At 38.3% G+C, this 27,767-nt stretch overlaps 1 protein-coding gene across 1 annotated transcript in view; it reads left to right on the top strand.

Moving 5' to 3' along the window:
* LOC127639037 (anoctamin-1-like) overlaps nt 1-27,767 on the top strand; it is a 66,800-nt gene that overhangs the window by 14,033 nt on the left and 25,000 nt on the right. Inside the window, exons 11-19 of the mRNA XM_052120859.1 lie at nt 267-427; nt 2,153-2,235; nt 2,777-2,857; nt 3,593-3,679; nt 16,750-16,824; nt 17,007-17,208; nt 19,104-19,215; nt 19,732-19,789; nt 19,926-20,026. Of these exons, the coding sequence (XP_051976819.1) occupies nt 267-427; nt 2,153-2,235; nt 2,777-2,857; nt 3,593-3,679; nt 16,750-16,824; nt 17,007-17,208; nt 19,104-19,215; nt 19,732-19,789; nt 19,926-20,026 (960 nt within the window). The remainder of the gene's footprint in view (nt 1-266; nt 428-2,152; nt 2,236-2,776; nt 2,858-3,592; nt 3,680-16,749; nt 16,825-17,006; nt 17,209-19,103; nt 19,216-19,731; nt 19,790-19,925; nt 20,027-27,767) is intronic.

Genomic DNA, 27,767 nt, shown 5'->3' with positions numbered 1-27,767 from the left:
GTTTTATTTCAGGAGTAGTGGTTTATGTACATGGTGAGCCAGAAGATTTTATTTTTGAGACTGCAATGAACTGTTCTGTCCAGTGCAGTTTTCCAACATTGCAAGATACAATAGTGTTGCATTTTTAATTGATACTTTAGACATTGGGGCATGTTGATAGATGAACATGCTGCGCCTATCAAAGGGCATAATTAATTAATTCAGTTGGGTTGTGCCACAGCCATGTCTGAGTATGTGTGTGTGTGTTTTGTGTTCATTTCTGCCAGCCAGGAGATGTGTTACGAAGATCAGAACTTCACCATGTGTCCTCTCTGCGACCGGGCATGTGACTACTGGAATCTGAGCACAGCTTGTGGCACAGCGCGTGCCAGCCATCTCTTTGACAACCCAGCCACAGTGTTCTTTGCCATTTTCATGTCCCTCTGGGGTACAGCCTGAAAGCCCTCATATTTGATTATTTTCCCCTGCATTGTCTTATTTAATAGTTGTCAAGCAAAACATCTGATGTGCAATTCTTTTCACAAACACTAACAGTGACAATGGTATAAATTACTTTATAAAACTATTAACATTTTTATTATTTTGTAATGGATGAGCAGACAATAAATGCCCAAGATACATAGGAACTACTTCAAAACTGTTTAAAGAGCATCTCATTATGCACCTCATGAAGTCGGTTAAGAGAATACCCAGAGTGTGCAGAGCTGTAATCTAAACAAAACTCAGAGCATTAACCTTTAAAAGGCACAGTTGCATCATTTTCATGAGATTAGGCTGGATTATTCTAAAATGTAGAAATTAGTAATAATAAACCATGAACAGGTTTTTAGATACTACCCACTTTAGTACTATATTTACTAACTTGCAGTGCTGGCTCATATGTGTTATTCTGCCTTGTTAAATTTGAGAATAGCTTGAGCCGGGGTAGTATTAATGAACAGAAGTGCTGCAGTCTCCATAGTGATAGAGATGAAGAGATGTTGAATGGCCAGAGAGTAATATTACCTCTTTGTGCCACTGTCTCTGTTCCTTGGCCTAGCTGATGGTGGCATTGTGGCCGCTCAGTACCTGACATTGCCCTGTCTTTCACACCTGCGTGGGGTAGCAGAAGCTATACATTATTACATATTCAGAGACACCCAGCAGTGTGCCGAGTTTGTATGTAGATATTGAGATATTATGTATTAATTAGTCATCCAATGATATTGTCTAGGTCTTTGCTCCTTGGCCTGATGTGGAATAATTCACCCAAAAATGAAAATACTGTCATGAATGTTTTTTTCACATAAAGCAGTTGTGTATCCTTTTACGGTCGTAGATTTATTTTGTTAATTCGATAAATTATGAATGGAAAAAATAAATAAAAATCAATGCAATTAATTGCCACCGTAATTGTCCTACCAACAAAGCAATTCACTTCATGTTTTTGTGAGTCTCATACAGCAGGGGGCATTAAGCTCAGCTACAGCTGTATAGGCAACACACAGCTGCTTTTTTTTCTTTGAATTATGTCAATTATTATATTTACTATACAAATAATTATTTTGATGATTATATATTGAATTATCTTTTGGGGGGCCTTTTTCTGCAATTATATGAATTATATGAATTCAATTACTTAATCAGTATATTATTTAATTAATTTGATTAAACATATTAATCAATTTACATCCCTAGTTTTTATACTTTTTGGTGCTTAACAGACCTTGGTCACTATATGCTTTCAGAATCAGAATGAGCTTTATTGCCAAGTATGCTTACACATAGGAATTTGTCTTGGTGATAGAAGCTTCCAGTGTACAAACAAGACAGAGACAATAATACTTTTTTTATATATAAAAATAAAAAGTGTATAGAAAAACTAAGTATATATAGAAATGCAAATGTATATATTAGCCAAAACTCACCTTTTGTGTCAAGTCATACAGGTTTCAATTAAAATGATGAGAGAATTTTAATTAATTTAAATCTTTGGGTGAACTAACCATTTAATTGTTTTGTAGATGTGATTTGGCCTCCATTAGGATTTTAAACTTGGCCCAATATAAATTATCTTTGGTTGCTCCTGCGAGCTCATCTCTGACAAATTCAGTTGAGTATTATTTGTTGTCAGCACTCATTTACTGTATGTATCTATCTCACTCTCTTTTAGCTGCAATGTTTTTAGAGCACTGGAAGCGCAGACAGATCAGTCTGAACTATAGCTGGGATTTGACGGGCATGGAGGAGGAGGAGGTACGTTCACACACATTCACAATCACATTACATCAAAGCTATAACCAGAGAAAAGGCAGCAGTGTGTTTTAGATGCAAGTCTGGATCATAGGGCCATTTTCAGTGATACAGTGTTTCCACAACACTGACCGTCACAAAACTGAAAATTACTAAAGCTGACTGTTATATGGTATGACGCAGTGGTGACATCTCTATTCACTAGAATTAATGTTTATCTCCAAACACTGTCTGCAAATGTACCCTTCTGTGGTCTTGACAAACTATGGAATCACCCATTTGTTGTCTCAACTTGTTGTTTCTCTAAATGCAATCTCTCCCATCAGGAAAAAGCAAAGGTTTGAGTTTTTAAAATTTAAAAAACTCTCTTCTTAGATTTACATATTGCTCTTTGAGATGTTGAGTCTGCCCTTGCATTGTGTCCTTGTGTTGCCCTGGATTTTTCACCATTTTGAATGGTTTGAAACGGCTTTATCACCAGCTGTCCAGTAGGTCTTGCATGGAGGAGAAAAGCAATTTGCTCTTTGTCATTCTGTTTTTCTAGGAACATCCCAGACCCAAATACGAAACGATACTCCTTCAGAAGAGGCAGAGGAAGAAGAAAAATAAGATGAGCAAAAATGAGGTGGGAAAGTTTTTTTCGATTGCAGTGCAAAAAATAAATGTGTTAACCAGTCCTTTTCTCTAGTTTCCAGTCAACTATTTAAACATCCTCAAAACAGGGTGGGTGATTCTCACGAAACCTGTCAAGAAAATGTCCTGGTCCTATTTTACTCAAATCAAAAGAAGCAAATGAGAAATTACATTTTGCATGTAGACAACAAAGTACAATTTTTAAGACCATCGTTGTCATTATTATCATCATGAAAATTATGTTTATCCCCAAATCTCATAATGCAATGCAAAAAAAGAAGGCCATTATGCGGTTCTCATTACAGTATTATGAAAAAGATGATTTAAGTATTTATACTGTACATCTTAATAATAACAACTATGACTGGGACTGCCTTTCAATTTCACTTATTTAAATAAATATATTTTTTCCAGCTTTGGAGCACTGCTATATATATGCACATATTCTTTGTGTTTTATTGAAAAGAGCAAAAATGGATACTGCCATGGTTGTGGGGACATTGAGGGAGCTGCCAAATGCTGTAGGCCTTTTGCATAGTCTTCCCATCATACATCGCTCTGTCCTTAAGCATTTGGCACCAGTGCTTTGGGGGCATGTAGGCTGCGCTATGCATGGTCATGTCGAAGCAAAAGATGCGGTGATGGAGAGGGGAGGGTGGTGTGATTTAGGTAAAAAAAGATTTGCATTGTCAGCAATTGTTTGATGGTTAGGATCTGTGTGTTCCAGTCTGAGAGAGGTGTGGAAGAGAGCGGGGAGCTGGGCAAGGACAAATGGAGACAGAGGTTACTTTCAGCCATGGCTGCTGGGAATCCGGTAAATACTTCTCTCGCTCTCTCCCTCTCTCTCTCTCTCTCTCTCTTGCTTCCACCTGCATGTGTCGCCTCTCTCCTACATGCTCTCCTATATAATTTCTGGTCTTTGTTAAAGAAATATTTCAGCCAAAAGTGACAACTCTGTTATTATTTACTCGCCCTCATGTTGTTTATTTTCCCTATGAATAACAAAAGAAGCAATGTTGAAGAATGTTCTATTGTCCACGTGCTAACCTTTTGTTTCTAACAGCATGTATAGGCAGTTTTATCAACAATAACATTACAACAATAATTAGGCTGATACGAAGTTAATGTTTATGCCAATGGATTTTTTATTGAAAATAAAGTAGGACACGTGTTATTCACCCATTTAACCATTGCTGAAGTCTATTCAAGCTCACAGTTGATTGGTCTATGTGTTGTGCACGTCATTTAGAATGTGCACTTTGACGCTTGCAGTGTAGACAGCCTCAACAGTATTATTTCGCCCTTCACTTTGAAAGTTCTTTTTACATGAGATTTTTGACCAAAAATAAAAGTCACTGTGATATCGCTGTCTATGCTCCCTTCTGCTATCCCATTCCCTGTCAATAACTTAGAAAGTTGACTTGCAGCCCATTCACAAACACATGTGCACACGCGGACAAACACCGCGAGAGTATTTGAGCCCACTTTCATTTGTAATTGGCCCATGAGTCTGTCAGAGGGGCTCAGCTGGGTGGATGTTGGTGTGGGGTGGTCACTTTGAGGTCATTGTCATGAGCCATATGCCCTTCTCTCACTGCTGTAATCCTCTTGGGACAAGACGAAGCATTTCAGACTTATAGAATTAGATGGTTTAGTCCGCACCTCAGTTTGGCAGAGTTTGGCATGTTGGTTTCACATTCACATTCGCCTGACGTATAAAGCTGATAACCAGGGTGCCAGAACCTTTTCATTTACCAAAACAATTGATTCATTTGACAAAGATCCAAAATGCTTTACAATGTCCATTATTGCCTCAAACATTATCACAACTAACTCAAAGGAACTCTAATCTCACCCAGGGTAATTAAAAAAGAAACACACATCATAACATAACAACAGAATTAACATTAAATGGCACTTAAAACATAGCTATAACCAGGTAAAGACGTTTCCTTTCACATTTGGAACGTTTGCCATTTGATATTTCTCCTATGCAACAATAAACGACAGTGCACAATCAGAGTTTGCCAACATTGTAACCTCTTGCAAAATTGTATTGAACTGTTAGGAAAATTTGTAATTTAGTTACAGTCTGTAGCCGTTGTGTAGCACTAGTGTGCCACGGCACAGTGGTTGGGAAACACTAGCCTAGGGTACTTGCATGCATGAAATGTAATTGGAAAAATTAGCCCAGTGAATTAAAACTAATTAGTTGCAACATGTCATGTCATGGCAGGTAACAGATACGCTGAAATCTAAAACCTTGTTTCTGTGTGTATGTTTTTGTGTTGTTACTAGACTAACGGTGTTGGTGGTAAAAGCTTCTTAAACCTCTCATGGTGACCCACAGTCTGGAGAACATTAATCCTGGTTTAAAATCAGGTCTGGATTGACAGTGGGTTTTCAAAGCCTTATATGTGTTTAAACTGACAACACTGTGTTTGAACATGACTTTAATATGGACATTAATTATTATTGGTTTAAAAGAGACTTTTGAAGGTGATTTTGTAATAGGTTTAGAGTATTTTTAGCCCTTTTTCTCAAAATTGCAAGTTCCAGTCTGATTGGGTGGCTTTTTTGTAATTTCCAGAGTCAGGTTAAAATGATTTCTTTATTTTATCCATCCTCTGGGAAATAAAGGTACTGTTTTTAAGGTACTAGGCAGCTACAATGAATTTTACGTTACACAAAAGTAAACGTCACTGGATTTGCCAAAGATTGCATGGTTAATGGCATCAAAAGATATTCAGGAGTTTTTTTGTGGCATTCAGTAGCAAGTGAACAAAATATTCTTGAGCACACCTGTGTTTTGTGCATATGTTATAGCCAATTTTTGATGCACTTGCCCTAAAGTAACGAAAAATAACAGTGTTTACATTGCAGTCAGATGTTCTATTTGGGTTATTTTTGGCCAAAATAAACTGTAATGTAGACAGTCAAAAGCAATAGTCAATAGTGTCGCTTAGTGAGGATTTCAGTTTGGTTTAGCATTAAAAAGGAAGTTATTTTGTTTAATAGTGACCTACAGTATACCATAATAAGTGGTTGGTTAAAAAAAGGTTAGTATCCTTCAAATGTGTGCCACTGAACTGGATCTATTTGATTTTGCTGATATTAGTGGTTAACATTAATGCTGTCTGTTTTCATCATATATTTATATCCCTTATTAATACTTATACAGAAAACAGTCTTGAAGTTGAATACTTTTTGACCTTAGGTCAGATTTTAGTAACCCCTGACCTAATTAGCCTATATTGGGCCTTTTTTTGGCTTTCTGTTGCAGCTATATATGTCTCCTGCATTATGGTCCTAGATGGCCCATGGTCAGTCCTGACCTAGATCTTATAAGAATCTTAAATCAAGACTATATATTCTAAGCTTGGGCTTAAATATATCAGATATTAAAAGCTAGATCATTTCATTTATTGTCATGCTCAGAAGCTGATTCTTATGTGGGTAATATACCCTACAGAATAAACAGGCAAAAACCTATTAAACCATGCCACTGTTGTTCAGTCTTTTATCGAGAATGTCACCATCAACCAAATTAGGAAGAGTCATCGGGTGCGATTTGATTCTGATATGTTTCTGACCTCTTTCTGGAAGCAATGTTGTGGTAGATGCAGCTGGAAGACCCAGGGCCCACAGTCAGACCTCTCTCAATTTCACACTGCTCAATTGTATTGCCACAAGGCCCCAAAACCATCTGAATAAACTAATAATTAGCATAAAACAAGCGAAACCTCCCTATCACTCATTTAAGAGGTGCACACAAGGGCCACAATGTGTGTGTTTGTGTAGTTCAGGATGACTGCAAAGCCTGCATCTGATGAAAGCTATTGAGGTCAGGGAGTTTTATGGATTTTTAAGAATGTGACTGCTTATTTATTAACACAAGAGCTGTTGAGTATATTTATCCAATGCTCCAAGTGGAACGTTTACTTTTTTGGTTGTGACGGTTTCTGTGAGAGATTAAAAGAGACAGGCCAGATGAATACTTGCCGTGCCAAGTTTAGAAGATGGCAATTTGATTCTGTGCAGTTTTCCGAACTCTTTTCTACAAGTCTACCCATTTTTTTTTTGGTGTGCTTGGGTTACATGGGATGGCCAGCAGAGAGCACTAGACTCCAGGCAAGGCAGTGCTTTTAAACATGCTTCAAAGCTGGGCTGAGCGCCAAACCTTTGAATGAACCAAATACTTGCATCTCCATGGAGACATGGGACACTCAAACCCCCTTCCCCTGTATGCTCGGGTGATTTGCTCTTATCTTTGCCTCTTTAAAAGCCTTTAATAACAAAACTATGTCATCTTGGCTACTATCTTTAGGACACATTAGCTACGTTTTTTAACGAAATGCAGCACACCCTTGCATGGCAAATTTTTAAGTAAGGGAATATTCCTCATTATCCTTGGAAAAGAGAGTTTGATTTGGAGGGTGACTGCTTTCTACCTCTGTGATAGTGTGGTTCTGTCCTATGAGGGAAATATAAAGCGTTTCACCCCTAAACCAACTTATTAATATGCTTTTTTTTTAATAAAAACACTTTTTTCTATGGTCAGGATTTAAAGGCGCTTGCATCCCAGAAAACACTCTGACGGAGTGTGTTATAGATGCTTAAAATGGGCTTTGAGGGTGTAGAAAAAGCCGGGTCAGTTTTAAATCAATACAGCAAATCAGATTTCCAAAAACACAACTGGATTCGCTGCTCCAAAATTTCCTTTGGAGTTTGAGTTTCTTTCTTCAGCAGAACAAAAATTAATATTTGAAGAATATTTCATCTCTGTAGGTCCATAAGTGAAGCAAGTGAATGGTGACCAGAACTTTGAAGGTCAAATAGGTATATAAAGTCAACATAAAATGAATCCAAATGACTCCAGTGGTTAAATCTATGCCTTCAGAAGTGATAAGATAGGTGTGGATGAGAAATAGATCAATATTTAAGTCCTTTTTTTTACTGAAAATCTACACTTTCTCTTCCACATTCTGGTGTGAAAGTTATATTCACTTTCATATTCAGCCACCTGTTGATTGGGGCTTGTCAAAGTTGGAGATTTATAAGAAAAAAGTACTTGAATATTGCTTAATGTCCATTTCTCACACAAATCTATCATGTCGCTTCTGAAGATATAGATTTAACCACTGGAGTGGTATAGATTATTTTTATTCTGACTTTATGTACCTTTTGGACCTTCAAAATTCTGGTCACCATTCACTTGCATTGCATGGACCTACATAGCTGAGATATTTTTCAAAAGAATGTCACTTGTGTTCAGCAGATGAAAAAGTCAGTCACATCTGGGATGGCATGAGGGTGAGTAAATTATGAGAATTTTCATTTTTGGGTGAACTATCCCTTTAATCTTGAACAAATTGAAATTATTGATGAAAACTAGATTAATCAGCTATATCCACAGCATCAATGTAATAGAACATTTGGCACCAGTGCTTATAAAATTATATGCCATTTTAGTCAAAGTAAAATTTACTTGAAAAACTTTATTATGACTAAAATAAATCATTTTAACTTATTAAAAAAAAAAAAATAAACTTTTGGTTGCACAATGCGCAAACCCTTGCGTTTTTCCAATTTCAGTTTTCAGATTTAGACCTACCTGTCCCGAACACGACATAATATAAAACAGCTGTGATTACTGTACACTATCCCGAATTATATCAATTGATACATAATGGTTGTTTGATGCAGATATGTTCTAGTCTGTCTGGAAAACAAGTGTGCATCTTCGCTGCTAAAGGTTTATTGTAGTTTCATACACATTAGTGCATAATCACTATGTTTATCATGATCGTAACTGGCTGTTTTGAACCTCATGCACTCTGGATTCAAAAGTCTAAAGCTCTCTGTGTGGCCTTGTGACCGTCGTGATGGGGGATTTTTGATTTTTATTATTATCTGATCATCATGATCATATTAAGGTCTGAGCAGGAAGTCTGAGAGCTTTAATACACGATGTTACATAATTTAATTTGTAATTTGTCTTTAGATGTCATCCATTCAAACCTTAATCTATAGCCCTCTGTACTCCTCCGCAGACCATTTATTAGAAATATCACAACTGATCGAAATGTGTGTGTGTTTAGTTGTGTTTAATCCTGGTTCGGTGGTCTCTTGGAGTTGGAAGGAGATGAGAGTGTTTTAAAGGGATTTAAAATCTGTCAGATGGGGCTCACAGCAGATTATTCCCCTCTGTACCCGACGGCCAAAAGAAAATCTTCTGTCAAGCCACTCGTAAAAGGTCTCTGGCTCTTTCCTCACTCATAAAGACCACAGAAGTTGTTTTGGCAGTTAACCTGCCTGAGAAATTCACCAGGAGACGGTGTGTATATTGAAAACAAATGCAATGCTTCCTGTACTGTTTTTGCATTGGATAAAGCTTTGAATGTGACACGTAGGAACACAGCTACATGTTCTGGGTTGCTAGCGTGGACACTGGCATGATTCCGGTTCCTCATGGCTTACAGTGTATTGGTTGGCGTGAGAGAACGGGGCGTATAGTGATGTCAGTGTGAAAACGCCATCTCTCCAGAGCGACTTATGGCTGTGGAGGAAATCCCCACATTGGTGATCCTGTCACTAATTTCCCAAAGGACTTAGCATGGGCCCATTGGAGGGGTTGTATGTCATCCAACCGTGTGTACGCCTGGGTAAAAATATGGATTTTCCGATCTTCATTTCGACTCTTGAATCACAATAATTTTTACTCTGTGCGACATCGCTTTACAATTCATATATATAACTCGTATATGTGAACAAACTTTGCGCTATGCGACTAAAAATATCTGTGATTAGCCACTGGCTGGTAAATCTTCCGATTTTACTTTCCAGTGATTGTGCAGTATAGTGGCAAAGATGAAAAGCAATGAGATCCCTTCACTGTGTGTTGAAAGTAAAGGTTTGGTTTGACTCGTTTTGTATCCAGTGTCCAAAAGGCGACATCCACGCAATCTACTTGTCACCGAATAATATCTCTTGTACTATCCTTAATGATCTTTAGTCAGATGTTAATCAAAAACAAAAATAAACATTTCATTCTAATCGCACTCAGCACAAATGAGGTAAAGAAGCTATTGTTAAATTGCACTCAACCAAAACACTTCCGTGACTTAATTCTGTTAATTTATATTTAATATTTAAGGGCCATCTACTGATCCTGTGGCAGAACCTCAGTCTTTAGAATCTCATCCATCAGATTCCCAAGCTACAGAGACTACTCCAACTGAGCCACCTGCTGCATTTGTTTCAGCTAAAGTCACGCAAGCTCCACCACTTGACCCAGTTGACTGGCCCTCTGTCTTACTCCATGCTAAATTCGATCCTGTAATGCAGCAACATATTGCAAGGGTAGAAAGTTCTGCTGGCAACCAGCCACATTACTTAGGGAAGACCATCCAGAATGAGCTAATTGCAGCAAAGAGTGGCAAAGTTATAGAAACAATAGTGACCGACATTAAAGCTGCCAAATACTTCATCATACAGCATTGCACCCCTGATGTAAGTCACCAAGAACAGTAATTTTCAATGACATGCCGGAGATCAAGGGGCATGTCATTGGTTTCCTTGCGGCTGAAGCAACCACTGGAGAAAGGTTGTCAAAGCTCATACTTGAAAAGATAGAAGAACACAATCTGCCATTTGATGACTGCAGAGGTCAAGCTTATGACAATGGAGCAAATATAAAAGGGCGACACAAAGGTGTCCAGGCAAGGCTGCTGGAGAAGTATTTTTGTGCCGTGTGGTGCACACACACTAAATTTAGTTCATACTGATGCAGCCAAAGCCTCTTCTGATGCAATTTGTTATTTTGGATACCTTCAAAAGATCCACTGCCTCTTTTCAGCAGCTCCTCAAAGGTGGACAATATAAAAAATAAAAAAAAACATGTTGAGATCTATGTAAAGGCTGAACAGAAACGAGGTGGAAGTGTAGGATTAAAAGTGTAGAGTCTCTATGTTATCAGGCCCCAGAGGTAAGGGACAAGGCCACTGATGGAAACATCAGAATTAAAGCTCAGGCGTTGGCAGAGGAAGTGGGCTCATTCCACATCTCCATTTGCTCTGTGATGTGGAATGACATTCTTTCATCTGTCCAGCATGTAAGCAAGCTTATGTAGTCACCTGATATGCAGTTAGATGTAAATGTTGATCTACTCAATAAGACACAAAGGTACCTCCCTGAATACAGAGTCAATTGTTTTGCAGCAGCTCAAGCAAGAGCCAAAGACATCTGTGATGCCATGAATGTGGAAGCCACACTAAAGCAAAAAAGGCTGCAGAGCACAAAACGGCACTTTGCCTATGAAGCTCATTTTAAGACTTCATGGATGCATTAAAGAAGTTAGAAGTGACATTCTTTTACGCTGTTGTAGATTCTGCCAAATCATCTGTTGAGGAAAGAGAGAATGAAATGCTTGAAATTGCCAAAAAAACCCCTGAAGATTTCATACTAAAGGTGTACACTACAGTCTTCAAAGACAAAGCACAACTGACTCTAACAAGGACAGAAAGATGTGGAAGGCCCGATGTACAACTAAACAAGAGGGTAAGTACATCAGAGTGTCTAGTTTGAGAAATAGACGCCTCACATGTCCTCCGCTGACAGCTTCATTGAATTGTACCCACTCAAAGTCAGTCATGTAAAACAGTAAAGAGAAGACTCAAGGGTGCAGGCCTTATGGGAATAATTGGAAAGAAAAAGCCACTTTTGAAACAGAAAAAGTTAGAGTGTGCAAAGAAACACAGACACAGACTGTAAGGTGCGTGAGAAGTCCCCGACAAGACAGCCACATCTATGGCAAGTGCAACAGGAAGCGCGGGGTGAAATGTCACCTGAGTATCTGGACAAACTGACAGCTAGAATGCCAAGGATCTGCAAAGCTGTCATTGTTGCACGTGGAGGATTTTTTGATGAGAACTCTTTTTAAGTAGTTTAAATTCTAATAGTACATTTTCACGTTATTATTGTCCGGACTATAAATTGTGATCAGTTGAATGCCTTTGGTGAATAAAAGTACCAATTTCTTTCCATTAGTGCAAAATCTGTACATTATTCCAAACGTTTGGCCCCCAGTGTATATATAAATATATATTGTATATGTACAGTATATATGTGCATGTGCAATTTTGACATTATGAATTTTTTACTGGATGTTTAATGTACTTTAAAAAAAAATTGTCCAGAATGATAAACTGATCAAATAAAATCAGATAAAAAAAAATAATTGCAGCATTACCTGAGAGAATTTCTATCATATGTTAGCAAAATAAACATTATAATTGAAATATACCCTTATGAATCTAAAAACTTTTAAATTGGAATCAAATCAGTATATCTGTATGAATACTCAGCCCTAGTCAGAAGAATATTGTGTAAACGTCAATAAACTTCTTTGCAGTTAAAACTTCCCTCCACATAATTCAGTCTAATTTTTTATAACTGGCTAACATGGTGCACTATGATGACCGTGCTCTGGTGATTTTCTTCAGGGCCAGTCTAAATAGTGCACTACAGACATGGATGCCTCCGGCGGATCCTCACTGGACATTGTACAACTACATGGAGATGGCTCTGCAACATTGTGACTCCCATTTCTCTCCCCTTCCACGGCCCACGAGCCAGCGCCCATGCCTGCCACGGCCATCCCAGAGCCCACGCCTGTAGCCTCGACCGTCCCAGTGCCAGCGTCCTCGGACATGGAGGCCTTTCCTGCAACTGTGCTCCCAGCTGTCAGGAAGAGGAGAAGCAAAAGGACTCCTGCTCCCCAGACGATGCTAGCACTCACGAACATGGAGGCCATTCCCGAGTCACTGCCTGTGCTCTCGGCCACGGTGGTCAGTTCCCAGTCGCTGCCAGCTCTCGTCGAGCTTCCCACGGCTCTGCCTTCCAAGGCATTTTATTAAATCCTTATAGAAAACATGAATGGGAAAAATACTTCCAGTACCAAGACAGCTGAAAAAGTGGGAGGGCACTGTTGTATTTTCTCTTTAGGAACCTTGAGGTTTGTAGCTTACAACTTTTTTAAAAGTGAGATAAATTAAGTGATATGATACAAGGAGAGCAAAATTGAGGAAATTAGCCATTTGTAAGGAAAAATTTAATTAGCAGAAATGACTCTTGGGCCTATTAACATCTTATAATAATAAGATGAATTTGCAATATATGCTCCAATTTTATCACTTCTTCCTTTTTGCATTTGTTTGACCAGAACTAATGTGCATTTTTGATTGAGTTTGAATTTAAAACTTCAAGTTGATTGCTCTCTCTCTCCCTCTCCTTCTGTTTTAGTTTTCATTATGTGGTTGATTACATAAATAGATAATGCTATTCCTCTGCATTCTTTTGTCAGGCATCTTTTGTTATGGTTATTTCTTACTAGGCATGCACACACTGATACCCTAATAAGTTAATTGCACTCATTTGATTGAGTAAACTCGTTCCCTCAATTCCATTGAGTAATGGGGTCTCCCAAAACTTGAGTATTTAAGTTAAATTAACTTAGTTTTCAAGTAGTGAACTTAAATATTTGAGTTAACTACATGCAAGTAGACTTAACTCAGATTTGAATTTAAATATAGTTGTTTCTACTGTTGTACATTTTAATTGAATTGATTTAATTTGAGACCAAACAGCACAGCTCAAAAAAACAGAACTGATTCTTGGTCAGTTATTAAATAATTATTTACAGAAATGCATATATGCACTTCAGCTGCACATGCACAAAGAGAACTGAGATAGAGAGAACTGACCCAACTTGACCAAACAGACACAGATCACCCTAATGGTGAAATTACACCAAACAACTATTTGCAACAAAGCATAAATAATACAACAAAAGAGCTAAAACATCTATTAATTCTTAATAGCAATTAATTAAATTTCCCAATCTGTTCCCTCTGACCAAGGAAACAATTCAAGCAGCAAGGGATTGTGGGTATTCCCCATAGCCTCAATTTTGTGCTCCGTAGTTTGAGTCATTAACACTTCAAATCTTAAGTCGATGGATGTTTAAGAAAAATAAGTTAAATTAACTTAAATATTTCAGTAATAAGTCCAAAACTTGCCATTTCAAGTAATAATTAAGATAACTTGAATTTTACAGTAATGACAACTTTAGGGTTTACAGTGCAGAATAGAAATACACAAAGCTATGCAGATTCATAAAATGTTACATATCCTTCCACCCCTTGCATGTTTATGAAATTACTCTCAGCTGCACTTATTTCACAGAATATCACAGATTTTACGTCTTGGCCTACTTACTGCATACTTGTGTGCATATTTGTGTGTACAGGTTTCACAGCTTCTCCCCCAATCGCCAAGTACTGTAATACTTTAATTGAACTTGGCCGCTTTTGACATTTGTGCTGTAGCGTTAATCTCACACATAGCACGACTGCTCTCAGTTTGCAATTTAAGAGAGTAACACAACCGGTCACCAAATATCGTCATTATATAAATGAAGAGTAGGCAACTAGCGAGACCACAGGCCCATAGTAACTGCTCTCATTATGAGGTGAGGGCTTGTGAACGAAGCCTGTGGACCATGAATAGCGTACCATTGCGTGACCTACATACATTTTTATGGAGAGCCTATAGCTGTGGCATCTTGAGGGCTGTGCCTGGTTACAGTCTGGGTGTTGTGCCATTCCAAGTTTGTGGGTGTCAAGGTTTAGTCACGCACTGTATTACTGAGTGCTAGGTCGTGGTGTTTGCCTCTATAGAGTCCAATTACAGAAGTAGGATTTTTTCAAACTATTGTGTTGATATACTGACAGCATTTCATCCCAGGGCCTTGCAAAACCATCAAAATCTTTATTCATCAAAAATGTAAGATAAATGTAAGAAATGTAAGAGCAGTATAAATAGACAGCATGCAGTGCTCCCAATGCAAAGGCTGTTCCAAATTCTAATGAGGCAAATAAACCTCAGAATGCACCGCAATACAGTTTTTAATGGAAGACAGCATCAAGGAAGATGCCATATTTAATGTCAGTTAAGAATTATGTATTTCAAGCAATATTTGCATATTTAGTATGCTAATCTCAGACTCTTCTGGAATCAACTGTTTTGAGGGGCTTCCACATGACTTGCATCAGCGTTTCCAAATATATTAAAGTCTGTGCAGTGAAGTGTCAGTGATTTTTCACACATGCTTTTTTGCCTCAGTAGTGATGTCTTTTCTAGCACAAAGCAACAAGAAATATTTAAAACACTATTTAGAGATATCTCCATTTCTTTTTATTCATGACGTTTTACCTTGTTGTTTCCGAGCATCCCAAGCACACCAAGACTTTCAACAAGTCTTCTACATTGCAATGAATGTATCATATTGTCAGGACATCTTTTATGTGTTACATGAACAACTGTTAACAGAGTTGCTCCTTATAAAGGGTTCAAAACAGTCACTTGTTATGTGGTTCCTTTTCGGTTAGGATGCTGCCTTAGAAGGTAGCTACCTATGTAGAGGCAGCCATGGAATTTAAAACCATTTGCACTTGCTTCTGAGAAAAAAGTTCTCGCATTTCGGACACTTTTGATTTGTAATTATATTTTTGTAATTCTATTTTTACAACTTGACAGGCATACAGACTAGCTCTTAACATTCCTGTGGCCTGCTAATTTGTTTCCTTACAATTTCCTGAGAAAAGAATCTGAACCTCTTTTGTTTGTCATGACAGTAACTGTGTCTTGGTCAGTTGTCCTAAGCATCACAATGAAGAAAGACTCTCCCCTATGGGAACTGACCACCCTCACTCCACAGCTGCTGTTGTGCAGGCCATGTTCGGCACAGGCCATTGTTGCTGTTTTTGGCTTGATGTGGTTTGATACTATGCAAAGGAGGACAGAAAGGATTAAGAGCAATATTCATGTTATTTTGGTCACTCAGACAGGTTCTTAGTGTTGGCCGGATGTTTTCAAGTTATGATCACTTGAATGTATGGAATGTACTCACACTAATGGAAGGCCAAGGTTAATGGTCTTAACGTTGTTGTGTTTTTCTATATGAACTTCTGCAGTTAATCCAGGATGAACTTCAAAGACATTAGTCATTAATCTTACACAATCTTTGTTTAAACACTGGCTCTTAACACTTAATTTAATAATTTTAAACCATGACTTGAACTGGACATAAGTAATATTGGCATTATTTTCATGATGTTAGCCAGAGGGGAACTGGCCCCCACAGTGAGTCTGGTTTCTCCCAAGGTTATTTTTCTCCATTAACCAACATCTTATTGAGTTTTGTGTTCCTTGCCACAGTCGACTTCAGCTTGCTCATTGGGTTTCTAAATACAATTATTATTTAATTACTTATTTTTATACACATTTCATAATCGTATTTAATCAAACTACAATGAAGACTTTATAGATATTATGGTTTCATTTTCTGTTAATGCATGATTTTCTGTAAAGCTGCTTTGAAACGATGTGTGTTGTGAAAGGCGCTATACAAATGACTTGACTTGTTTTTACAAGAGGACAGCTGAATTTCTCCCTCTCACGTGCCAATTCTAAAAAAAGTCACTTGAAAATTACCTTAAGTAAACTAGAGCAAAGTAGCTTCCATAAAAACAAAAACAACACGTTTTGTGGCTGTTAGTCCACGTGTGTAAGCTTTGAGACCATCTATATGCTAGTGTACCCCTAAACATTGACAACTTTTTTTTAGCAGATCTACGGATTTAACATTTTAATATTTTTATTCCTGAAAAATGTATTAAAAACACTAATGCAACTAAAGCCTAGAAAAAGGGTTGAGCCCCTCGATATGTTCGATATGAAACTTTCTGTTTCAACAGGGAATACATTAACACAGCACTCATCTAACCAATTCACCAAATGTAAAATTGTTGTTTCTCTTCACAGCATGGACATGAGACACTAACATGGAGGGACAGACTGCCTGGATATCTAATCAACATTTCCTCCATTCTCTTCATGGTGAGCAGTGGATCTCCTGTTTGGTGGAATGGATTCATGCTTACAAGGACAATTATTAACAAATCAGACAATTGCTCAAGTTTATGCTTCACCAAAATTATTTTAAAAAGCCTTTTCTTTCATTTCCCCTCCACTACCGGTCTCTCCATCTCACCACTACCGGTCTCTCCATCTCACATTAGTTTGGTGTGACATGCTCTGCCGTGTTCAGTGTCATCATTTACCGCATCACTATCTCCACTCTCATGGCAATGAGCCCAGATCCAGAGGTCAAGTCTAACGTGCGGGTGACCGTCACAGCCACTGCTGTTATCATCAATCTGGTGGCCATTCTCATTCTAGATGAGATCTACGGCATGGTGGCTGTCTGGCTCACCGAACTGGGTGAGATTTGTTTTTCCACCATCATCAAAATAAATATATGGATCATCTATATATTATTTAAACAAAGCATATTCTAGGCTTTAGGCTAGGACTGGGTAAAAGTATTTACTTTCTGATGCATTGCAATGTTGATATCGATTCTTAAATTGCAAGATCGATCTTGTTCTTTATGAGCAACTCTCTACAATGAGCATAAAAAAACAAATTTTGTACTATACTCTTATAGAAATGTCCGTGATTTGCCACTAGCTGGTACGTTTTCAGATTTCACTTACCAGTTGTTGTGTAGTATAGTGACGAAGAAGTTAATCACTGAGATCCTTTCACTCCACAATGAGAACAAAGTTTGATATGCCACATTCTGTGTAATGTGTGTCCAGCAATCTAACCAATCCAATAATGTCTGTCATCAAATCCTACTACTCGTTAAAATGCGCTCAACCTAAACAGAGATGCTTATTGGACTGTCATTAATCTTAGAGTCCATATTATACTAATTTACAGGTTCAAAATTTTATTTTGGGGGTCTACTAGAACAGGTTTACATGATTTAATAAAAAATAAAAAAACACATTATTTTTCTCATACTGTACATTTCTTTTCCCACTCTTCCTCTGGCTCAAATGCTCTGATCTGTTGTCTGTGTGTGAGAATAACTCCTTTTTGCATGGACTTTGTGTTTGCAACTTTGCAGCAACTTTTACATGCACAAAGAGCTATGTTACACACTAAAAGAGAGGTAAAATCCCAAAAAGCATAATAGGGCCTCTTTAAGAGAAAATACATTTTTTGGCACGTGTTCTACAAGTCAATGTATATACTTTTTATAATTTAACACATCATACTTATGGATGGGAATACATGAATTTGTAAGAAGCTAAAATATGACCAAAAGTACGAAATAAATAAATGGTAAAATATAATTTGTAAAAGTTATATTTTCTTAATGTACCTAGTTAGAAAGTCTCCTGTATAATTAACAGCAGAGAGAGAATTTCTTTCATATGTAAGCAAAATTGATATTATATCTGATATTATACAAAATTGATATTATAGCTTGTGAATGGGAATGAAATTGGGAAATCTGCATCAATAGCCAGCCCTAATTTCGACTATGATCTGTCCTGTGACAGTCTGGTTTGGCTCAACTCTGATTCAGAGAATGCAAAGTGGGACTAATTTATAATTCACATTTTGCTGGACTATCATAAAATTTGAAGCCATTTTTCTCCATTTCAATTCTGGCACAGTTACTGTATTGTTACTTTTTATGGCAATATATGCAGCCTCATTCAATACCATACATTCAGTGAAAAAGCTAGATCTCAAAGGCCACTTTTGGTCAACTTATTAACTGTCAATGTCCCTTCTTCCCCTGTTCACGCTAACATAACATAAATGTTTGATTGAGCTCATCTCTGCTACTGCAGGGGCACGGGAGAAAACTCTGCTTGTCAGTTAAACATCACCGAGATGTTTTAATAAATGAGAGTCTCTGTGGATGTGTAGGGAAGAAAGGAAAAGGAGGAAGCATGTGTTTTCACCTTCTGAATAAGACATAGATCACTCTTAAAGTCTGACCACATACAGTCTGTCTGAGTATGGCTCACCCTAGTGTTTTAACCTACTTCCAAACCCCTAATTCAACGCTGAATATATTTGACCAGACCTACTGAAATTTGGGTGCTTTCCCTAGTGGGCCCTATGAAGGAATGTATTATGGAAATTAGCTATAGAGAAAGATGTTGTGAAAAGTGTCAGAAAGAAATATCCAATCAGCCCATTTAATTATATTTCTGAACATGATAGGAGGCTTATGAATATTGAAACTGTGGGCAGTTCATTCAGAACCTCATGTCTTAACCCCAAATGCATTTGCATTCATGTACCTTCAGAGATCCCCAAAACAGAGACGAACTTTGAGGAGCAGCTGATTCTGAAGGCTTTCCTCCTGAAGTTCATGAATGCTTATGCACCCATCTTCTATGTGGCCTTCTTCAAAGGAAGGTAGGTGGAGAGCAGAGTCAGAATTTAACTTTTCCATTAAGGGGCATTAATTACCCCACGGAATTGATTTTCAGGGGCATCCCTATCTGAATAATTAGATTGAGTGATTATAACCTCTAACACATGAAATTAAATCAACATCAACTCATATTTGTATGCCTCAATACTGTTTGTATAACTAGGCCTAGAATAGAATATTAAGGACTACATCAGATGTTACAAATGTACCCAATTGGATTGGTACAACAACTTTGTGGTTAATTGCACAAGGGACAAATGCTGTACTAAAAAGGCAGGTTCATTGAGTGTTTGCAGTCAAAAATAACAGAAATGCAGTGAGTTAGAGCTGGAGGTTTCCAATAACGGTTGATAGCATGCACACATTTGGCTTCTTCGAAGTCTTTGTCTGCAGCATACACATATGGCCTCAAATAAGACAGACATGTCACCCGGGGCATTTACTTTCTTGGGGAAATCCTTTGTGATCCTTGAGCCTTACTTTTGGGTTATTTACAGGTTTGCAGGCCGCCCTGGTGACTATGTTTATGTCTTCAATGACTACCGTATGGAAGAGGTGAGTTTGGGTTTGCATGCCTGTGTCCCTTTTAAATGCCAGCTACATCCCATTTCATTTTTATTACATTTACTCCAGTGAGAATGGTTGTGACATAAATTTCAGTAGTATGAATCTGTGAAAACATCTCTTACAGTGTGCTCCTGGTGGCTGCCTGATTGAACTCTGCATTCAGCTCAGTATCATCATGCTGGGGAAGCAGCTTATTCAGAATAACATCTTCGAGATTGGCATTCCGTAAGTCCCGCAAATATTTGCTCCATTATGTGTGTCCTAAAGCTTTTCTACTCCAGCTAATGTCATGGGCGGCTGTGGCTTTGGTGGTAGAGCGGGTCGGCCTCTAATCGCAGGGTTGGCGGTTCGATTCCTGGCCCACATGACTCCACATGCTGAAGTGTCCTTGGGCAAGACACTGAACTCCCAAGTTGCTCCCAATGGCCTTGCATGGCAGCTCTGCCGCTATTGGTGTATGACTGCGAGTGTGAATGTGTGTGTGAATTGGACAGTGTAAAGTGCTTAGGTAAACTCTAAGGTTAATAAAAGGCGCTATATAAGTGCAGACCATTAATGTAGGTTCATAGTGACAATAAATCCTTTGATTTGCATCACTTTATCTGCTTTTTCTCCCTGCTATATCGCCTTTCTCCACTTCCTCACACTTGCACTCTTTTTATCTGTACACAGACTTTCTCTCCATGTCTCCTCTTGTTGTCTAATAGGCTGGATTCCTGTCACATTTCACATGTTAGCACAAGTTCTGCATCACGTCAGCCCTAAATACACTTAAATGCAAATCAGGGTGACTGACGTTTATGCGGTTTATGGAATCCAGGCTGTACCTGTAGTGCATATAAACACATACAAATAAATCTATATCATGAGAGAGTGAGAGAAGGTTGGGTGTGGTGTCATATGCCTATATATATTGTGTTGTGTTCGGTACGGCCACACAAATGCATGAGTATTCTATACTAAATGATGAAAAAAAGAATCTAGGACGTGATTTCCCTCGAGTTGCAGAATGGACCACTTAGTCGTGGACAACTGTTCTCTGGAAATCCCTTTTTAACCTATTTCATCTCATCCTTTAGAAGAACACCAGGAACAACCCGTTCTCAATGTTCTTTCACCTTATCTACTACATTTTCTTAAAAATCATAACCTGACACTATTCTTAGGAAGAATTCACAAATCTAATTGGTGCGAGAATGCTAAGTGACAGATCTATTATCTGATAACAGAAGAACGCTTTCATTTATGATTCATCATTTGACTTAGAAAGCTACAGCTTGGTTTATCTTCGCATCTTTGTCATATGGTTTGCTCGAATTAATTAACTAACGCAAACCTCTGTGACTGCAGTAAACTGAGCTCACCTCCCTTGGGATAGGTGTGTGGAAATGCTCTGGGCACCTGTCTTTTGTTCCCTGTGGCTCAAATAACACATCCTGTAGCGTGCAGCCACAAAACACCTTTTCTATTGCAAGCTGCAAGAGTACCGGTCTTCAGTTAATTACTAACAGATACTGTTACTTAGATTGTGGTTTGTCAAGCTACATACCGTAATTTTCGGACTATTGAGCGCACCTGAATATAAGCCGCACCCACTGATTTTTAAATAAAATATTATTTTGAACATAAATAAGCCGCATCTGTCTATAAGCCGCAGGTGCCTACCGGTACATTGAAACAAATGAACTTTACTCAGGCTTTAACGAAACACGGTGTGGCAGCAGGGGCGTTGTCAAGCGCCCGTCCGGGAGAGAAAAGTGGTAAGGGTGCTTACACCTGAGCTAAATTATGTGTAACACCAGTGTCTACATTTACATTTATGCATTTGGCAGACGCTTTTATCCAAAGCGACTTACAGAGCCCTTATTACAGGGACAATCCCCCCGGAGCAACCTGGAGTTAAGTGTCTTGCTCAAGGACACAATGGTGGTGGCTGTGGGGCTCAAACCAACGTCCTTCTGATAACCAGATTACCAGTTATGTGCTTAGACCACTACACCACCACCACTCCACTAATTTCAGTAAGCATGGGGAGAGTGGCATAAAAAGGCAGCAGCCACAGAGCTGAGAGAGTGACACACGTCAGTCTAGTGTTGGCACATAGAAGAATTGAGAAACTTTATAAAATTGATTGTAAACATTGCTGTGGCCATTAAAAGCCTTACCTGGAACGTCAAGTGCCCTGCTGAAAACTGTCACACTGGTGCCCGTGTGACAGTTTTCCCAAGAAGGACACGTGAAGCAGGGCACTTGAAATTAGACACCGGTGTTAGACATAATTTAGCGCAGGTGTAAGCGCCCTTACAGCTTTTCTCTCCCAGACGGGCGCTTGACCACGCCCCCGCTGCCACACACGGCTTGTAATAAAACATTTGCAGTAAACAGTAGCCTACCAAGAAAGTCATTGGTCACTATCTTCCTCGTCCTGTGCACTGAAACCACTGAAGTCATCTCCTTCGGTTTCGGAGTTGAATAGCCTCAGATTTAGTTGTCTTTTTGCACTGAGTCAATTCCTCACGCTGCTGTTTCCAACGTCTTATCATCGACTCATTAAGACCAAGCTCCCGTGCAGCAGCTCTATTTCCTATTCCAACAGCCAGATCAATCGCCTTCAACTTGAAAACAGCATCATATGCGTTTCTCCATGTCTTTGCCATGGTGAGGGTGACAAAATTACTACCGTAATCAGAATGATGGGAAGTTTGAGCACAATTGATTTAATCTAAACAGTAAACAAAAAAAGTTGTTTTGACCTTAACCCGTTCGGCAATTTCATTGGTCTAATGAAAGCTTCGCGCCGCCAAAAAACTGAGCACGTCACAGAATGTGTTTTTTTTTTTTTTTATATATAAAATTTGAAAGCGGGAAAAATCCATATATTAGCCGCGTCATTGTATAAGCCGCGAGGTTCAAAGCGTGGGAAAAAAGTTGCGGCTTATAGTCCGGAAATTACGGTACTATTTATAATTTAAGATGTTGAGCAACACCACAAGCTACAAACAAAAAGTAGCTTGCACAGCTTACTACATTGAAGCTATATATGGGTCGGCCAGGTGGGGCAATAATTGAGCTTATTAAGGGAGTGATATCTTTTCAGTTATATATTTATTTTGTGCAATCAGTGTTTATCTGCCACAAAAACAATAAGGATCTCAACTAGGTTTACATTAAATAGCATTTGAGCAGATTAATTTATAATAAATACCACCTAGAAAAGAGTATAATTTGTAAATTGAGTCGAAAATATAATAATGAACAGCAGCTTTTGGCTAAATAATACATTGTTTTGAACAAATTATTGTAAATGTATTTTTTATAGAAACACACACACAAAAAATAAAAAAAGGTATTTTCCAGATTTTTTTATTTATTGTTTCTTTTAATTTAATGTACAGAGGTTAAATAATTTAAATAATTAAATGTTACAAAAATATAAAATCATGAATAGCTGAAAAACATGTTTTCAGCTAAAGACCCTGCATCAGTGTGGAGAGGCCTAACAGACACCCAAAATCACAGGACCCGTTGCTCTGACATCTGTGATCATGAAGTCATTTGAGAGACTGTTGTTGGCCCACCTGAAGGACATCACTGGACCCTTTTTAGATTTTTAAAAATATGCTACCTCTTCTTTAATACATTGCATCACTGGGGCCTGGGTAACTCAGCGAGTAAATACGCTGACTACCACCCCTCGAGTCGCCAGTTCAAATGACAAATTATCAAATTATTTTGTGGTTAGTGTGTTGGTTTTTTACACCGCATCTATGGCTGAGCTTGGGTACAATAAAATATGTCACTAAATGAGTTAACTTGCAGATTTAAAAAAAAAAAAATCAAGCTAAAGACGATGCTTAGTTGAAAATGTACACAAACTAGTTTACTTAAACAACTAGTTTATTTAGTGATTTAATGATTAATTTAATGACACAATAGTTTAATTATTTTATTATGTATTTAAATGATTTATTTAAAGATTTGTTTTTAGTAATTTCACCCTCCACTGAACTTCCAAATAAATGGATTCACTAAACTGAATTGGACTTCCCGATATTTCATATCAGAAAGAAAGTGGATTTTTGGAGGTGAACACATATATACTAATTTTTTGTGGAGTTGCATCCGAAATTTGATATAAAAAGAAAGGCAATGTGGCATTTTGTCATGCTACGCTACCACATTACTGAAAAATGTCCTATACGTGGTAGCATTGCCATTTTTAGGTGCTTGTGTGAGCATGCATAAACACCGCTGTAGTGTGCAAACAAGTCTTTGGCATATTCCATGAACTTGTCATGGCAGTTGACCATGTGTGCCATTTCCATCGGCTGGTATCTCACAAGAGTGCCACTGTTGGACCTCTCTAAAGTCTTTGTCCTGCTCTGGGTGATCTGATTGTCTTTATAAGTCCAGGAGCAATAAGTACCAGCCAAAAAGGAGTTTATTTTAAGAATGCAAATCAAAAATAACTGTGCAGCCAATGAAAAGAGAACGAAGTCAAACCATTCTTCCATCCAGTTCTATAAATACTCACCTCGATTTTGTTTTTCAGGGGGAAAGCACTTTGAGATTGGTGCAAATATGCCATGATAGAGGCCAGAGGGGAGAGGAGCTCTCGATATCCCTCCACATAGAGACCTGACCTACATTACCGATCTAATCTCCCCACAGACTGCAGTGTCATGCCATCCTTCCACATTATAATAATGTGCATGCAAAAAATAGAGCCGTAGATGTTTAAAAGGGGCTGTGTCCATTTTAATGTCTGTTTGAGTTGTCATTGTCAGTCCTTGTCTGTCAGTGGGAGTCTGCGTGTGTCTTAACGTGCATTCCCGAATGCAAATGCGTTTCAACAGCTGCTAAAGAGAGCTTTATCATGGATGGAGGAAAGCACTTATGGTACAAAGGCATGCATTAAAAATTAATGTGCTGGAAAGAGCTGTAGTTTTGGAGACTAAATAATGCAGCAGATGCATTTGGAGGGTTTTATTGAGAATGTTAATAGGCTATAAAGGTATGGACCATTTTCTCCACTTTATTTGGGCTTCAAAGGATTCCAAACTAACATGAGCTGTCATACACTTAAAATCACACTTACTGCTTCTTTTGTTTAAAGAGTTACTGTAGGTTGCAGTAAAATAAAAATTCTGTTATCGTTTACTCGCCCTCATATCGTTCCAGATTTGTATGTATTTTATGCAACACAAGAGGTGAACTAATAAATTATGCTGCTAATGCTTAATGTCATGCAGTTTTGGAATCGTATGAGGGCAAATTATGAAAGAATTAAAATGTTTGGGTGAACTTTTTTTTAATTTTTTTTTTTTTTTAAGGACTTTGAAAGCTTTATCCCAGAGCAAAGCTTGTGCACATTCCATCTGGTTTAAAAAGAGTGGAATTAAACTCATTAAATTGGGTCAAATTGTATTCTGTGGTCCGGATAGCATGGCAGTAATTAGCAAAATTACGAACATGCTTGCTGGCATGCATCTATGGTCAAATAGATCCGGTTACTGTACATATTTTTTTTGTCTTCCATTTAACAGGTCTGATTTTATACTATATAATATTTATCTTTTCCAGACACTAAAAACAGTTAGTTTACTACAGTTTACCGAGCTGTTGCATTCTTGTGATGATAGGTAGAACTACATAGAACAATTTATCTTTTATAAATTGTATACTCTAGTATTAAGACTCCAGTAATAACTGGCAAATCAAGACAGTCAATTCAGCAAGATGGCTGATCAACAGGGGAGGTACATGCAGAGAACATACAGTAGGCAGCTGGTTATTCAACATTTTTCCTTTTGTGGTCATCTGCTTGATCCTGTCCTATGATCCTAAAACTAATTTTTACATGTACTGTAGTATCTTGGCACATGTTTGGCTTAAGGATATACTGTATTTCAAGAAGTTATTATTTACTATTAATTTATCTTACCATTTTATACCATATACTGTACTGTGAAAAAGTACTTGCTGCCTTCATGATTTTATTTGTGTGTATGTTTCATACTAAATTGTTTTAGATCTTCAAACGAGATATTACATACAACAAAGGCAACCTGAGTAAACACAAAATACAGTTTTCAAATATATATATATATATCCATATATCTATATATATATTTATTACGCAAAAAATTTATTCAACACCTGTATCACCCATATGAAAAACTCACTTCCCCTTTAAACGTAATAGCTGGTTGTGCCACCTTTAGCAGCAACAACTGCAACCATATGCTTCCAATAACTGGAGATTAGTCTTTCACAATGCTGTGGTGGAATTTTGGCCCACTCTTTGCAGAACTGCTTTAGTTCAGCCACATTGGAGGGTTTTTGAGGATGAACTGCCCATTTAAGGTCCTGCAACAGCATCTCAATCGGGTTCATGTCAGGACTTTGACCTGGTGTGACGTCACTTCTTGTTCCTGTTGCTGACGGCACACTGCACGAGTGTTTGTAGAATTGTTTTCTTTTTTCCACTTGTCTACATCTCGCGTCTCGACTGCATACATTCGTTTTCTCCACTGTTTTTAAATGGATTATTGCATCAATCTCAGACATCTGCTGATTAGGAACCACAGGTAGCCAATGTAACGATGATAAAATTGGGCTAATATGATCATATTTCTTGGTTTTAGTCAGCACTCTGGCAGCTGCATTTTGAACCAATTGAATTGTATTTATTGAACTTGCTGGACATCCTCCCAGTAAAGAATTACAATAATATTGTCTTGAGGTCATAAACACAATTAATTTAAGCTGCCAGATCCAGCTTCATTCCTGCTTGGTGTCGGAATCCTACAGAGACTGTGTCACTGAGAGATGACGACAAAATACAGCCGGCGCTAGCCAGACATCAATTCATTTTTTTTTTACTTCAGAGGATGAACTGATGTCACTCATTTACATTTATGCATTTGGCAGACGCTTTTATCCAAAGTGATTTACAGTGCAGTTATTACAGGGACAATCCCCCCGGAGCAACCTGGAGTTAAGTGCCTTGCTCAAGGACACAACAGTGGCATCTTGGTGGTGCTGGGGCTTGAACCCCCAACCTTCTGGTCAGTAACCCTGAGCCACAACCACTGAACCACCACTGCCCCCTACTCCAACCTGGGATTTAGGTTGGACCCCGCTGAACGTCACCGAAATTACCTGCAGGTTGAACTGCGATGCACCTTAACATTTATCTATGCCTGCAACACCTTTGTCTATTGATGGACTACACTCTTGAAATTGAATACATAGACTATCATTTAATTGCCAACAATTCAGAGGTGGACTTACTCCTATGCTTTGGATCATTGTCTTTGCTGCATAATCCAATTGCGCTTGAGCTTAATCTGACGGATTGATGACCAGACGTTCTCCTTTAGGATTTTCTGGTGGAGATCAGAATTCCTGTTTCCCTCAATTATTGCAAGTCACCCTTGCCCTGAAGCAGCAAAGCATCCCCACACCATCACACTACCACCACCATGCTTGACCATAGAGTTTGAGTTACGCCAGATATAGCTGGACTACTGTCTTCCAAACAGTTCCACTTTCGACTCCTCATTCCACAGAACATTCTCCCAAAATATTTAAAGATCATCAAGGTGTGTTTAGGCAAAATTCAGATGAGCCTTAATGTTCTTCCGGTTTAGGAGTGGTTTACTTCCTGGATGAGTCATTGCTTTGCTCTTGGAGGAATTTTGGAAGGTCAACAACTTCTGGGAAGTTTCAATACTGTGCCACGTTTTCTCCATTTGGAGATAATGGCTCTCACTTCAGAGCCCCAGAGCCGTTGAAATAGCTTTGTAACCCTTCCCAGACTGATGCATTTCAATCACCCATTTCCTCATAATTTCTGGAATTTATTTCGACCTCGGCATAGTGTGCTACTGGGCGAGACCTTTTAGCCAACTTAATGCTGCTGAAAAAGTTCTATTTTGGTGTTTATTTGATAGAACAGGGC

The sequence above is a fragment of the Xyrauchen texanus genome, chromosome 47 (assembly GCF_025860055.1).
Source record: "Xyrauchen texanus isolate HMW12.3.18 chromosome 47, RBS_HiC_50CHRs, whole genome shotgun sequence".
Lineage (NCBI taxonomy): Eukaryota > Metazoa > Chordata > Actinopteri > Cypriniformes > Catostomidae > Xyrauchen > Xyrauchen texanus.
Note: the sequence above shows the minus strand (reverse complement) of the source record. Positions and strands in the feature narration are given on the sequence as shown.